Source organism: Acyrthosiphon pisum, unplaced genomic scaffold, assembly GCF_005508785.2.
Source record: "Acyrthosiphon pisum isolate AL4f unplaced genomic scaffold, pea_aphid_22Mar2018_4r6ur Scaffold_21003;HRSCAF=22751, whole genome shotgun sequence".
Classification (NCBI taxonomy): domain Eukaryota; kingdom Metazoa; phylum Arthropoda; class Insecta; order Hemiptera; family Aphididae; genus Acyrthosiphon; species Acyrthosiphon pisum.
In genome coordinates, this window is record NW_021770423.1 from 47,036 (window position 1) to 62,716 (window position 15,681).

A 15,681-nucleotide genomic window follows, 5' to 3' on the forward strand; every position below is an offset into this window, starting at 1 on the left:
TTCGAAAAAACATTTTCCTGGCAACCTCGAACATCTTAAAAAAATATAAAAATGTTATTGACTTCGCATTAAACTCACTAAATAAAAATATTATAAAGTAGTAGACAATTTACGTACAAAATGCTGTTAATTTTTTTACATTTTTATCAACAAAATATAATATGTGTCATGTGCACAGACTAATGACAATACAATTTGACTAGTTGTGAATTTGTAGAAAAATGCAATGGCCTATCTCTTCGTACGCGCTCTACCGCAGATTGCGTTCTACTATAACTATTCCGGCACATTTGTAAATTGGTAAGACGCTATTAAAATTATGGCAATAGATGCACATAGGTCCTATACTCAATGTATAAAAAGTATGTGAGGGACTGTGAGGCCAACAATTCTAATATGAAGAAGTAACTTTCAGATGTACAGTTAATAATCTAATGAATTTGAAAAAATTGTCTTTATAAGTATATTTAAACATTTTGAAAATCAGAAGTTGAATAAATTTTTTACTAAATTGAAAAATGGAGAACATAATAACTTGTTGATAACTCTTTATATTCTATATCGATGTGTAAGCTAGAAATTGCAATGTATGTATGACGTATTTAGGTCAATAAATTGGACGTACTACAATCGTAACTCGTAAACAAATTCATTAACACACAAACTGTAGCAATTTTATTTTCAATCACTTCAACTATTAGTACTAGCACGGGTGTACGTGTGTTTCATCGTTCAATAATTAGTTGTTTATTATTAAAATTATTTATGTGTTGAATTATATTGAATTAAATCATGTTTTTATATTTTGTTACAATACAGTAATTATACTAGAGTCTGGAATAATCATAAATAATTTTAATAAAGTTTTTGATTTTAAGTAAAGTTAAAAACATTTTATAGGTAAATGATATTACAAGGTATGTACCAATATTGAATTCAACAATATTTCACTAGTAATATAATAATATAATATTATAAAAACCACTTCAAAACATATTAAGTTAATATTGGTGTAGAAAATGTTTTCCATAATACATTTAAAATTCTATAATTCTTTAATTATTAATTTTTTGCTTACTTGTTTTGTATTTTTTTGGACTTATTAGTACGAATATAAGAATGTGTTTTTTTACTGCAGGAATTAAAATTTATATGCAAATGTTCGATTTTAATTTCTATTTGTCATATTGATATTAGATTGTTTTGGTTTATAATTTAAAATAATATATTTAATTTATTATTTTAAGATTTTTATATTTTATATGTTCAAAAGTTAACCGTTTTAATTTTTTGAATGTTATTAGGTTTTCAACATAATTTTTATTTTTTTTGAATTCCCAATTTAATGTATTTACGGTTTTAATTAAGATTTCTACCTACGTAAAAGATCGTAATATTGCCATTATAATTATAGTCAATGCATACGATAAAAGAAAACGATAAAAGAAAACGACTTGTTGGTTTCTGTTGAATTTCGAACTAAAATTTTGTTATTACTTATGATTTCATAGAAGATTATTAACGATTTTTATTGATATTTATAATTTATTTTGAAATGCCCTGTTTTTAGTTTAAGAACTCCAGAACCTGAACTCATATATCATTTACAATGCAAAATAAAAGACAAAAATTAGAATCCAGCAGAGGTGAAACATGTAAAATATCGTCTTATACAGAGACCTTTGAAGTGTTACAAACATTGCGCAAGTAAGTTATAAATGTATATTACGTAGTTTTGTGCACAAACGATTTAAAATTATTTAGAATATATGACACATAATTCGTTGAAATGTATCTAGATAAGATAACAGATATTATAAGAAAAAACTGAAATTGTTAAATGTATTATACTTATTAAATTGTTATGTAATATACACCTATTCCCAATGTTTGATTTTATAATAAGTTTTATGTGTCTCCTGAAATAATTACATTTTGGAGTTACGTAGTATTGTTTTGGCAAACGATAATCAATACAGACAATTAAATCTAAAAAAAAATCTACAGTTGTTTTGTTCAGTTGTAAACATAGAAAACTAATACGCAGTTCGGATGATGTCTATCGCACTAATATTTTGGCATATGGTGCGTTGTTTTAAATTTAGAATAGTAATAAAAAATTATTGCGAAACGGAAAAAGTCAAGTGAAATCAAGTTTTATTGATCTAGATAAGATAAAAATATATTGCGTATTTGTTTTTTCTAGATAAGATAAAAACATTTTTGTCTCGATAATTTTATCTAAAACGCTGTTTATATGCTAGATAAATATGAGTAACAATTGTTTTCGTTTTAGAGATGGGTTTTTTTGTGACGTTAAACTAAAAACAGACGATAACAAAATAATAATCGCACATAAAGTGGTTTTGGCATCGGCTAGTCCATATTTCTATGCAATGTTCACCAAATTTTCAGAAAAGAATACTGAACTTGTCGTAATGAGAGAGATCGATTCAACCGCTTTACAGATGTTGGTAAACTTTATATATTCGGGGGCTATCGAGGTCACCAAAGAAAATGACCAGGTAATACAATAAAAATTGGATTTATTATATATAAATCAAAAACATTTAAATTGTTTATCGTTTATTTCTCTAGATTTTATTACAAGCTGCAAATATCTTGCAGTTACAAGAAGTAAAAGACGTATGTTGTGATTTATTAGAGTCACAACTCTGCCCAAAAAATTGTATTGGTATAAACGCAACAGCTGATACATATAGCTGTACAAAATTGATAACGAGTTCAGAATTATATATTCAGCAGCACTTTTCGTAAGAAATATTATTTATTATTATGATGACTCTATAAGGACATATTATTTGTTGTTGTTATATTTCGATTCACAGAGAAGTTGTTGGTGGTGACGAATTCCTATCTTTATCATCGGAACAAGTGGTTAAATTGATCTCCAGTGATAAAATTATAGTTCCATCCGAAGAAGAAGTAGGCAAACTAAAATTAATCATTGCTATATTTTCGTATTGGCAAAAAAAAGAATTCAATAACCTTGGGATATGTTATATGAAGACTAATTAATACAATATAAGTATATTTATTTTTTAAGGTATTTGAAAGTGTTATTCGTTGGGTAAAACATGAGTTGGGTTCAAGAAAATGTATTTTACCCCAATTAATGGAACACGTACGTTTACCTTTAACATCGAAGAATTACATATTAAATAAAGTAGTTGAGGAACCTCTTATTAAGAATTGTTTAAAATGTAAGTTTTCTCTTTAAATATACTTATACTGTGGATTAATTTATATATATGTATATATATTTATAATTTATTAAGGTAAAGATTACATAAGTGAGGCATTAAATTGTCATATATTCAATTCAGAGCTTATTCCACAAAACATCCGGAATAAACCTAGACATGGAAATAAAGTATAATTCTGTAATAATTTTTTATTCTTTTTCCAATTTATTTATTAGTGTAAATATAACAGGTTTTATTATCTATTGGTGGAGTTGATATTGAATTGAGAAATCGTACAAAATGGTACGATCCAAAAACGGAACAATGGCATTTTGGACCAGAACTGCTTACAATCCGTCACCGAGGTTGTGCAGCAGTAGTTAACGATAATTTAGTGTTTACTGTTGGTGGTTCCGCAGAATATTGTGATACTCTTCGGTCTGTCGAAGTGCTTGATTTGTCTTCGGAATCACTCTGTTGGAGACCAAGTTTTGAAATGTTAGTTGAACGAGATGCTTTGGGAGTTGGTGTTATCAATAATGACATATATGCCGTAAGTAATGATGAATTATAACTTATGAATTTTTCGTTATTTCTGTTATAAAAAAAGGTAAAATTGTAACAATAAATTATGTAATACATTAAAGGTCGGTGGATGGAATATTTTTGATGATTCATTATCTAATGCAGAAGTTTTTGACATCCATACTCAAGAATGGCGTATGATATCAAGTAGGTCTACTGCAACATCCTATCACGGGGTCGGAGTCCTGAATAATATTTTATATGCGGTAGGTAAACTAATATTGTTTTTTATGATTTTAAATTTGTCAGAATAATAATTGTGATTGAAAAAAATAAAATTTTTCTAATAAAGACTCAAGAAATTTAATATCCATAAAATAAAATAAATCAATAGATTAAAATTTTAAATTGATAATAATTAATAAGTAACAAACTAATATAAAATATACTTGGTTATATACCCTAAAAATGCAATGGTTCAATAATTTCAACAGAGACTGATTCATTTTCATTAATCGACAAACTTACCTTATATAGAAGGCACAAAAACACGATTTCATTGTAGTAACAGATTTATTCAAAACTTAATAAAAAAGTAATCTTATTTTTATAACTATATGTTATTAATATTGTTTATATTTGAAGACTCTAATACGAAATGTATTAAAGTAATTAAACTTTATCTAATGTATATTTTAAATATTGAATATAGCTTGATTTTTTCATTTTTATCAAAAAGTAATCCATTTTATTTCTTAAAGATTAATTTTTAATTTCTTATGATTTTCAAGCTTCTTTATAATTTGATAAGCAAATTAAAGATTTATTATAACATTTTTGTAGTTAAAAATAATAGTTGTGTATTTGTTCCACTTTTCATATATACTTTTATATTTACTTTTCAATATGTACTCAATCACTTTTATTAAAAACAATAGGCAATAATACTATATAATACTACTCCACAATTTGTATAAATTGAATTTTTTAGGTAGGGGGACATAACAAATTATCACAGGCTTTAGACACTGTGGAATGTTACGATCCCAGTCTCGATACATGGACACCCGTCGCAAAAATGTCTGTGTGTCGCGATGGTGTTGGAGTAGGAGTTTTAGACGGTGTACTGTATGCTGTGGGTGGTAAAGATGGATCAAAAGCTCTGAGTAGTGTTGAAGCATACAGACCAAGTACGGGAGTTTGGAGTACTATTGCGGACATGCATAAGCCTCGAAGACAAGCAGGTAACTTCTCGTAGAAATATTTATGAAACATTTTTTTTTATTCTAAATATATTGAATTCAACTTAATTTTCAACATAGGAGTTGTTGCATTAAACGGTTTATTGTATGTCATTGGTGGACTCGACGACACTTTTTTTGTGCATTCTATAGAATTTTACAGCCCTGAAACCAATTCCTGGACAATAGTCGCAGCGTCAACGGAATTTTTACATACTTCAGCAGGAGTAGCAGCCATTAACAGGCATCGAAATTTTAAAAGTCAATAGCATTCATGATTTTTCCTTGATACAATAAATAAATGATTTCGTATATTGTTACATTGTATATCAATTGATTTTTGTATTTATCTTATTGTTTTTGAATGTCTTATTAAATGGTAAATTATAACGAACATTTTAAAATAATGATTTGCTAAAAATGTATAGTTTGTTTAATTTCTATTTTAATTACCCATTGCTAAAATTGAACATTTAAATTATAAGGTTTATCATAAGTAATTTATACTTTAACCGATATGAAAATATGAAGTAGGTACCTACTATTAATGATAAAGTATATACACGCTACACGTTTCCACACCTATTTTACAACAGAATGGTTAGGAAAATAAATATTTTTTTTATTCCATTTATACCATATAATGTTCTTATAGTTGTATTCTTTAAATTATATTTTTAATATAAAAAATTACAAAAAAATGTACATGTTATTTTTTACAAATTCAATATAATTTTATACAAATATAAAAAATACCAATATGATTTTATACAAATATAACAAATAGTAATATGATTTTATACAAATATAAAAAAATACCAATATGATTTTATACAAATATAAAAAAATACCAATATGATTTTATACAAATATAAAAAAATAGCAATATGATTTTATACAAATATAACAAATGGCAATATGATTTTATACAAATATAACAAATAGCAATATGATTTTATACAAATAACAATATAACAAGTACCAATATAATACACAATGTAATAAAAACAAGATAATTAGGTATTACGTCCATAAGGATAAATCGATAACAAATTTCAGGATTTCGGCAAAACGGGTTTTTCAGCGGGTACGTTGCTCACCTATGATGAGATTTCATCCTGGTCCTCCAACCTACAACTCCCATTTATGGGTTGACGATGGTTTTACAAATCGTGCAAATGTCTGAAATAAGTTAAGATTGATTTTTATTGCTTAGAGTAATAGAAAACCAAATATATAGGCAGTGTGTTTAAAATAATAAACTTCGACTTTCAAAAATATTTTTTCTTACGCCATAATATATGTATATCTAATTCGTGTGCAGTGTATACCGGTTATGATATTTAAAAATAAAATATACGTTTTCGTATACTATATTATTACAGTGTACTATAAACTGTACACGTATAATCGACGTTTAAATTAAAAATTAATTAATAGTTAAATTTAAATTTGATAAAAAAAATATACATTATCATTTTGTATTTTTAAGCAATACATTTTATAAAGAAAGCATTGATAACAATTTAAAAAAGAAAATTATTTAAAAAAATTTAAAACCCGTTTAATATATTTAAAAATACATAGTATTCAAACGAATAAAACTTTGTTTCGTTTAATTAGAAGAAAAATGTTTTCCAACCATGTTTTCAGGTATTAATCATTCGTCACACTATAAAATACTATATTTATTGTTTAAATGTTATTGTATTAGGTACTAATTTAAATAATTGTTACATTTTACTTGCACGAATAGTTTTACTCGTTCACTTGTATTATGGTACTCTGGTTATTTTAAGTTTTAACTATCAATTATTTAAAGTGTAATAAAGTCCTGGGAAAACAGACCAACGCGTCAGTGGTGTAGGTAAAAAGCCTATCCTAAACGCCGTGTGATCTCATAATGTATCACAACTATTTTTCTACTTCACTAAGGGCCCGTATTACAATAGTTAAACTAAAGTTAAACCGTGGGATTCGGCCGGTAAAATCGGTGGGTTAAGCATAACCGAGGTTTAGGCTATGATTGTAAAACGGATCCTAAGACTGTGCACAGTAGTGTGAATAAAACAACTCAAAACTATAAACTTGTAACGATAAATTAATATAACGACGATGAGTGTCTAATATGTATAAGTAGGTACTTACTTTATGAGTAAGACAATATAGTTCCACATACTCGAAGTCCTCTGGTGAGCTACATGTCTCGGTAAACGCAAAGTGTGTACGGCCCTTGAACAAGTTGAGATTGATTTTCGTTTAGAGCAATGGAAAACAAAATATATAGTCAGTGTGTTTATAATAATTATCTTCGACTTCCAAAAATAATTTTTCTTACGCCATAATATATATATAATTCGTGTGCAGTGTATAGGTCGTGATATTTAAAAATAAAATATAAATTTTCGTATACTGTATTATTATAATGTACTATAAAATGTATATGACGTATTCAGAAGAAAAACTGCACTGCATATTATGCAATTTGTTTTAACAGGCACTGATTTGCGTAACTGAATAAATTGAAAAGTATCTATGGAAATGTTTCTCGTACATATATGTACACGAGAAAAGCGTATTATAAATTTGTATTTTAATTATTTTTAGTGCACATTAGTCCTGAATAGTCCTGTATTATAGTGATAAATAACCAATGTTATACTTCAATTATTGGACTGCCACGCACTGATGAAAAAGATATCGGAACTGCTATTGGGCACTTCTGTAAGGCGTTTTCACTCTTCGTGGTTAAGTCTCTGCAGACTCTGATCATTATAGCGTACAAACGATCGGAAACATGGAAAACAATCTGAAAGCGAACTGCGAAGATTCAACCGTGAAGAGTGAAAATGCCTTTCAGAAGTGCCCAATAGCTGCAGATCCAATATATTGTTACGGTATTTACTTCACCGAGACTATTAGCTGAAAATATTTTCACTGTTACCGGATTCCGTATGGCGTTTTGATCGTCCGAGTCCGATTCGCCGTCCTGCAGGGAGGAATCGTCGTCGCTCTCTGTCGACACAAAGTCACGATGCGAAATGTTCGTATACTATAATAATAAATTAATACTTAGCACGTCAGAGATTGTCCAATTACTTTAATATTAATATTATAGATGGGTATTTACTTCATAGAGAGCTCGTGATTCGCGTCCCTCCGTATCTGCTCTGGACAAATATTCTGCAGCGTAGAACATTATTAATACTATATTGTTATATTATAAGTACAATATTATATATATTATGTAATTAGTTGTTTGTGTGCACAATCAAAATTCCTAAGATTTTACGCGCTGTATACGCAGTGGCGCCCTCCCAATAAATTATTCCAGGTTTTACTGTTGTATTTAAAAAAAAAAAGTTAAGTACTATCATCGAGACCGTATAATATTATATCGGTATATCTTGTTATTATTCAGAGGGGGGGGGGGGGTCAACTTGCAGAATTACCAGTTACTAGATATTCCATGGATAAATTAAATTAAATTCCGGACTATTATACATTAGAGAATTTTTTAGTAAAGTTGATAATTTATTTAAACAATTATTACGAGATACATTGAACTCTATAAATTCCAAGTTTTTAGTTTATCACATAAAATACCTATTTTGTTATATTTTGAAATACCTATATAGTATAGTGTCAACAGCGGTGAAGCTTGAGTCTTTTAAATCGAGTAGACGTTGAAAAAAATTAAAAGTACTGCGAGAAATATCAAAAAACGACCTCCTAAAAGTACAGACTTTATATTATATACTTGCACTTACAATTCTCGCAACAAGAACTTTTATAGAGAAAATAATGATTTCGAGTGATACGACATAAATTTTTTTACATTATTATAACATTTTTACCATTGTCACCTACGACCTACCTACACGTGAAAAATACGCATACCCGAGAATATTTTTTTAGCTGCCGAGTGTACATTATTATATAATAATAATAATAATAGTATGAATTCGTGTCGGTATTATACCATAGGTATGTACCAATATGGTATCTATAATTCCATCAGATGTATATGTATAACTATAATTTTGTACGAGGCCTCTTTTGTATCTAAGCTCCTGGACCTAAAATCTGTTAATCAGACTCGATCAACCATTATTAAGTGAAGTAGCTGTATAACTGTATTAGTTTACATTATTTTGTTGTCTGTAGCTTTAATATTCAAAGGGGGGCATTAAATTGTTAAAAAGTTATTTTTTTTTAACTTTTTAACTTAACTAGTTTAATTTACAGTTGAAATAACTTAGATTTTCTCAGTTGATTTTAAAAAAATCCATCAAGTTAAAAACATTTTGAAATTTTTCATTTATACGTAAATATTACTATATCAGTATAAAATTAAAAATATCCAACACAAAAACACAAACATTTCTGTTCTATTTCTTGATAACATAATTTTGCGTATATTAAATATTAATATATATTTTATTAAGTTGTAAATTATATATTATGCGAATTGCAATTATAAATGTTTTTAATAAAATTAATAATTTTAAATTACAAATTGACAATTTTTACGTTTTAATGGTATTAAACATAATATAATACAGAGTGTTATCCAATGAAGATCATGTACTCATCTTCACGTATTATGACATTCAATTGCTATACGATATAAAAAAATATATTTGTTTAATTATTCATTTGAGATGAGTATAGTTTAAATTATTAAATAATAGTTAAGTAAAAGTAAAATGGTATACAGTATATACATTATGATAAAAGTTCAATAAAATTATTTTTTAAAATGTATAACTTAGAAACTAGAAAGACACATTCACTCTTTATGTGATTTACATACTAATTTTAAAAAAAATAGATTAACTTTTTTTGAACTGAGTTAAGTTAATATTTTTTTTCTATATTAACTTTGAACTTGTCGAGTTAATTATTTTCATTAACTTGCTCAACTTTGTAATAATATTATTCTCTAAAAACTAAATAAGAGGAATAAGTATATACCTTTTTCTAAAACATATGTTATTATTAAATGATAAATTATCATTGATAGGCAATGGTGGGTGTTTGTAAGTAGGTACTTGTACCTAGCTCACAAATAATAGAATAATACATGTTATAAGTTATTTCAGGAGTTGTTTTGTTAATTATATAACTATACTATACTTTTTTTGTGGGTGGGTGAGGGGGTCATCGGCCAGTTTTCGGACTATGATACAAAATGTCTAGAAAGTATGTATAGGACTCTGAGACAAAAAATTCTAATAATGTATAATATATGGTACGACTATAGTTATGTTTCTAAGGTATAATAACATTGTATGATAATAATTTAAGAATAGTATACCAACTACAGGCATAGATGGAAATATTTGTGCCATGTCCCTTTATAAGACGTTGAATGTGTCCCCTTCAAAGGATCTTGGAACAAATATTTTAATATATGTTTTCTAATAATTTTTAATATATTAAAAGATTACAATTTTAAAGCGTATATTTTTGAGTGATAATTAATAACGAGCCTACAACGACGGCGACAGCTTCATTGACAAAATAATAATTTTTAATGATACAATAGGTTCCTATTTTATCTAACTTCGAGTATTATTTATTTCGTCATTAATCATTATAATCACTTGCTTATCATCCACTTCTTAAGAGGAAATAATATTGTTCAAATATTGCTGTAGAGTGGAAACAACTTAAGTGCGCGTAATGCAGTTACAAGGTCGCTGGTAGCCGATACAGCGTATACAACAAGATAGTAAATGCATTGTTTTTAAACTACCTACTTTTAGAAAAAATTTCTTCACCAAATTTAAAATCTTTTTGTTTTTTTTTTACGTAATGATTTTAGTTTTTGTTAGGTACGTTTTTCGATATCTCTAATAATTTCCGTTTATTAAAACATGGGAAACACATTGTTTTATTTTATTTTTCGTTTTTGTCTTATACATGTTTTATTCGTTGTGTAAACATCACGTCGTATTTTAATAATACCCACATCAATTTTATAATATTTTACACTTGATAGATTATTATATTTTTTTAAATATGAGTTTTCGGTATATGTAGTATCATAATTTATAGTGTATTTCAAACTAATATTATAAATATTTATAAGGTTTTTTTATGTATTATGAATAACACTAATGTAGCCCACATTATATTTAAATTTTATATTTCTATGTTTTTAAAAAAACAATTTTGAGGACTATTATCCTTAGCATAATCATTTTGATACTTCAGAAAATACTCAATTGTTATTTGAATTAGGTAGGTACACACAAATTGACAAAAGAAGTATACGTATAAGAGTACCCTTTATAATTGACAGTAAAAAGGGTGTTTTTTATTTGAAAAATATTGCATAACGCCACGAGACTTAACCTTCAGTAGTACAATGAATAATCTAAAGAACTGTAAAATATGGTCTTTATAATTTTATATTAAAAAAATCACAAAAATCAGAATTTGAAAAAACAAATTAAGTATTAAATAAAAAAATGGAGGTGAACATAATGACTTGTAAATCACTCTGTATATTCTATATCTTTGTGTAATCTAGGAATTGAAATGTGTATGTAAATAGGTAGGTATATATATATATATCATAATTATACACTTTAATAAGCAAACAGACCGTAACGCTCATCTTTTCAGACACTCAAACTAGTACTTGCGTTTAAATAGGTAGTTTATCATCTAAACTAATTACCTATGTGATGAAGTATATTGAATAAAATCATAATTTTTATATTTTGTCATAAAACAGTTGTATTGTAGTCTCGAATAATCAGATTCATTTTAATATCATTTCTGATTTTAAGTAAACAACTTTAAGGGTAAACAAATATTATTACAAGGTACGTAACTCAACAATATTTTACAATTACAAATAAATATATTGTACTAACCATTTCAGAACCATATTAAATTATTAACGATCTACAAACATTTTTTCATAATACCTTTACAACTCTCTTTCGATTGTTTACATTGTGGTTACTCGTTTTTTATTACGAGCATATTAATATGGTTATAAAAATATGTTTTACTACCGAAAAATTTAAAATTTAAATGAAGTTATTCGATTTTTTATTTCATTTTTGACTATCGAAATTAGCTTTTTATGATTGCATTTTAAAATGATATAAAATTATCAAAAGTAAAAATGTCCAATTAGTTTTCAAAAGTACCGTGAAAAACAAAAGAAAATTTAAGGAAAAACGGAATTTTTATGAAGAATCTGTTTTCGAAAAAATCTCTTTTTGTTTTTGGTGCTACTCTTAAACAAATGACCGTAACACATGACATTTGACTGAATATTTATATTTGTATTTTCAATACACCATAACATTTTGACTCATTTTGAGCTGTTAACGGACATTTTCAGTTTCTATTTTTGTTACTTTTTTTTTTTCTATAAATATCAATAAAATGTTATTTGTTGGTTAAACAATCTTGAAAATTGAATAGAAGGCTCCTAGTATATTTTTTTAAAGGCAGATGAAAAAAATCAAAAATCAATAGTCACAATTTTTTTTTTTTTATGAGCATTTTAAATTTATCAAATTTAAAATTAAATAATTATTTTTTAGTTAAAACTTAAAAATTTATCAAATGTTCAAATTTTATAGCTAAGGATTGAAAATTTAAAACAAGGTTCCACGTAAATAGGTTATGTATACATTTTTTTATTCACATTACTATTATAAAATATACTTAGTAACATCATAGGTGACAAACCGTCTCCGCTCAAAATCGTTTTTCGTATACAATGATATATGATATCACTGAATTCAGTTTTAACATCAACCATTACAGTGAAACAACTTGTAACCTACTGTACAGCAGAGTGACATCCACTTACCCACTTTCTTTTTTCATTTAAATTACCAGTTTTAAATTTGTACGATTTAATTTATGATTTCTATCCACGAGTCACCTTTACGCGCAGGATTGTAGGTCCAATAGAAAGTTTCATTAAGCACGATTGTGAAAGGATAAAAAAAAAAAGAAAACACTTACCAACGAACAATATTCTGGTTTGCTGGTTTTTGTTTAATTTTGAATTCAAATCAAAAATGTATTCAACAGCAACTTTTCTGTTAGAAACGTGAATTTAATTAGTACTTTAGGATGGTTAAAAGTACAAAAATCCCAATCATATTCAAAAGTGTGAGGAAAAACAAACAAAAAATTAAGGAAACACTTAGATTTTTACGCAGACCGTTTTCGAAAAAAATAATTAGCGTAACACTAAAAAAAGAAACCGTAGGCACATAACGTTTTCACAGAATATTTATATATTTTTTTTTTTGTAGGTGTATTAAGGAGTTTAAAACTTGAAAATAGTATACAATGTTCCTCCTAAGTTGTCGTAGGTAGAAATTTAGAAATAATAAGAGAGTGAAATACGCATTAATTTTTCAATTTTCAATTTGTTTAGTTTTTTTTTCCTTTATATGCCAATACAATTTTATTTGGATATGTAGACATTTTCTTATTATGGTGTAATTCAAAAACTAATAACTGTAGATATTTGATTTCTCAACCATATGTTTATTTTATCAATTCTTATTCACAACTAACCAGTTTTCACTTATCAACACGTTATAATTAATTAAGAATATTTTACACTTGATAGATAATTAGATTTTTAAATTATGTACCATTTTTACTAAGTTGGTTTTTACTAAATACAGGTTTGACTTATAAAAATTACTTATATAAAATGTTACATAATACTGTCAAGGAGTAGGTATTAAAATTTGAATGTAGACGTGAGCGTTAGCCACTTACCCACTTTTTAATGATATATTACCAATTTATGATAATTTAAATAACTCCGATTATTATTTATTTATTATTAGGCAATAATAAACATTACAAAAATGGGTGGGAAATGTCATGATAGCAGCGATGGCAAATCATTGGCACTCGAAACAAATTTGAGGGCACGCGAAAAATTAAAATATTTATATTATATTGTTTTTATTTTGAACTAGCTGATCACATGCACTTTGTTGTTCAGCATCTAATAATTAGTATTATAATAGCTTCAAAACCCATGGCAACAATATTTACAAAAATAAATTTCCATCGGAAATCTCAAAACCCCTGTTTGAGTACCTCCCGCGGTCGGTCCTCTCCCTTTTTAAATTAGGTTATTAAATATAATATATAAAAATAGCTGATCCCGTGCACTTCGTTGCCCACTAAAAATGTTAACTCTGTAATATGAATAATATTATGTTTTATATATTACCCTGGCAACCATTTGTATACAAAACATTCTATCGAAAATCTCAAAATAATATATAAATGGTTACCATGGTACTATGGAAACACAGCCAGACATACATTCATTTTCAAAATAAAGATAGATAATCAGTGGTCGGAAGTTGCTCGTTAATTGTAGCGACGCTACAGTAGCACGCTAGCACGCTACTTTAGCTGTAGCAATTAACATAGCGTCGCTACAATATATACAATGTAGCAAATTACTATAGCGCGCTAGGAATTTACAGTTAGCGTATCGAAAATGTTCATTATTTTATCGCTACTTCTAACTTCATGATAATTCAAATGTTAAGATGTATGTTCATTTATTTAATCAAGACGACTAGATGAGTGTATTTTTGAATTTTTTGAGCTTAACCCGTACCGCACCAATCAGTAATCATAGATTATAGATAAGACTGTAATCATAAGAGCATTATTATAATTTTATATTTTATATTATTGAATACAGAACGAAAAATAATAGTTAATATATTATTAGTATTTTGGTATCACTATTTTTATTTTCGGCATTCGGTGTTTTCTGTATTTCTTTTGAGTATTGAATTGTATATGTAAAATAACAGTATTTTGGATTGTATGTATCGTTGAATTCAGATTTAACACTTCCATCACAATGACTTACACAACGACGAGGTCCACTTGACACTTACACCATACAGCGGAGCGTAAGATGTTCTAGATCAATGCTTGACATCGACTTTTTTAAAAAAATGTTTAGCAAATCAAAATTCTTTGTAATCAATAATCCCCTTGATGTACGAAATCCTTTCTCCTAGTGACCGAATGTCTAATTGACGATTTACAATACAAACGTTTATCTGTTTTGAGTTTTGTTACAAAAATACATGAGATACATTGAATAAACCTGCCTTCCAAAATTACAAGAAAATAGTGGTAGGCATTAACAAATAATGACCAAGTACTCAAGTGAATATCTAAATGAATCAAAAAAATGTTTAAAAAATATGTAGGGAAAAAGTAGCGTGCTACAAAAAAACAGTAGCAATGTATATATTAATATTTACAGACAAAATTTAATATTAATCTTTATTTACCAATAAATAGCTTTATGCTCATAAATCATAATAATCCTCAGTGTCTTATGTACCTCTTTTCATATTTTAATGGCACGCTCGAAAAATAATAAAAAAAAGGTAATTTTTTTTGGCATGCGGCGTCAAAATAATTTTTAACCTCTGTCATAAAGATATGTATGTTTGTATATATATGTACACATTCTAAAGTAAATAAATTATATCGCTTACTCCTCAAGGCATTCAAATTCATTTTTACTAATCTAGTTATAACAACATAAAAATATAGTTAATTTATTATTAAAATTAACTATGTAATGAATTGTATTGAATAAAATCATAATTTTTTATATATTGTCAAAATAAAGTTAAACGAGAAATTTCAAATTATTT

At 26.8% G+C, this 15,681-nt stretch overlaps 3 protein-coding genes and 1 long non-coding RNA gene across 5 annotated transcripts in view; 3 read left to right on the top strand and 1 right to left on the bottom strand.

The window, feature by feature from the left end:
* The window catches only part of LOC100568651, a 73,308-nt gene that overhangs the window by 19,895 nt on the left and 37,732 nt on the right, over positions 1-15,681 (bottom strand). The gene's annotated exons all lie outside the window — the stretch shown is intronic.
* On the top strand, positions 627-2,630 carry LOC100165380 (kelch-like protein 2). The gene is made up of 3 exons (XM_029492196.1): positions 627-917; positions 1,571-1,707; positions 2,297-2,630. Exons 2-3 carry the CDS (start codon positions 1,610-1,612, stop codon positions 2,535-2,537), a joined length of 339 nt encoding a protein of 112 aa, XP_029348056.1. The 5' UTR covers positions 627-917; positions 1,571-1,609; the 3' UTR covers positions 2,538-2,630.
* LOC103308821 (ring canal kelch homolog) lies at positions 3,431-5,299 on the top strand. The gene is made up of 4 exons (XM_008182905.3): positions 3,431-3,759; positions 3,854-3,997; positions 4,723-4,975; positions 5,054-5,299. Exons 1-4 carry the CDS (start codon positions 3,703-3,705, stop codon positions 5,239-5,241), a joined length of 642 nt encoding a protein of 213 aa, XP_008181127.1. The 5' UTR covers positions 3,431-3,702; the 3' UTR covers positions 5,242-5,299.
* The window catches only part of LOC100573148 (kelch-like protein 2), a 16,875-nt gene continuing 12,783 nt past the window's right edge, over positions 11,590-15,681 (top strand). For both annotated transcript variants that reach the window (XM_008182906.3, XM_008182907.3), the window contains exon 1: positions 11,590-11,811. The gene's annotated coding sequence lies outside the window, so the exon portion shown is untranslated. The remainder of the gene's footprint in view (positions 11,812-15,681) is intronic.

What these genes read in the sequence shown, in the direction of transcription:
- LOC100165380 (XM_029492196.1), top strand. Translation starts at nt 1,610, where the DNA reads ATGCAAAATAAAAGACAAAAATTAGAATCCAGCAGAGGTGAAACATGT. An exon ending in GTGTTACAAACATTGCGCAA is followed by an intron (nt 1,708 to 2,296) that starts GTAAGTTATAAA and finishes TTTTCGTTTTAG; the next exon opens with AGATGGGTTTTTTTGTGACG.
- LOC103308821 (XM_008182905.3), top strand. Translation starts at nt 3,703, where the DNA reads ATGTTAGTTGAACGAGATGCTTTGGGAGTTGGTGTTATCAATAATGAC. An exon ending in TGAATAATATTTTATATGCG is followed by an intron (nt 3,998 to 4,722) that starts GTAGGTAAACTA and finishes TGAATTTTTTAG; the next exon opens with GTAGGGGGACATAACAAATT. An exon ending in TAAGCCTCGAAGACAAGCAG is followed by an intron (nt 4,976 to 5,053) that starts GTAACTTCTCGT and finishes TTTTCAACATAG; the next exon opens with GAGTTGTTGCATTAAACGGT.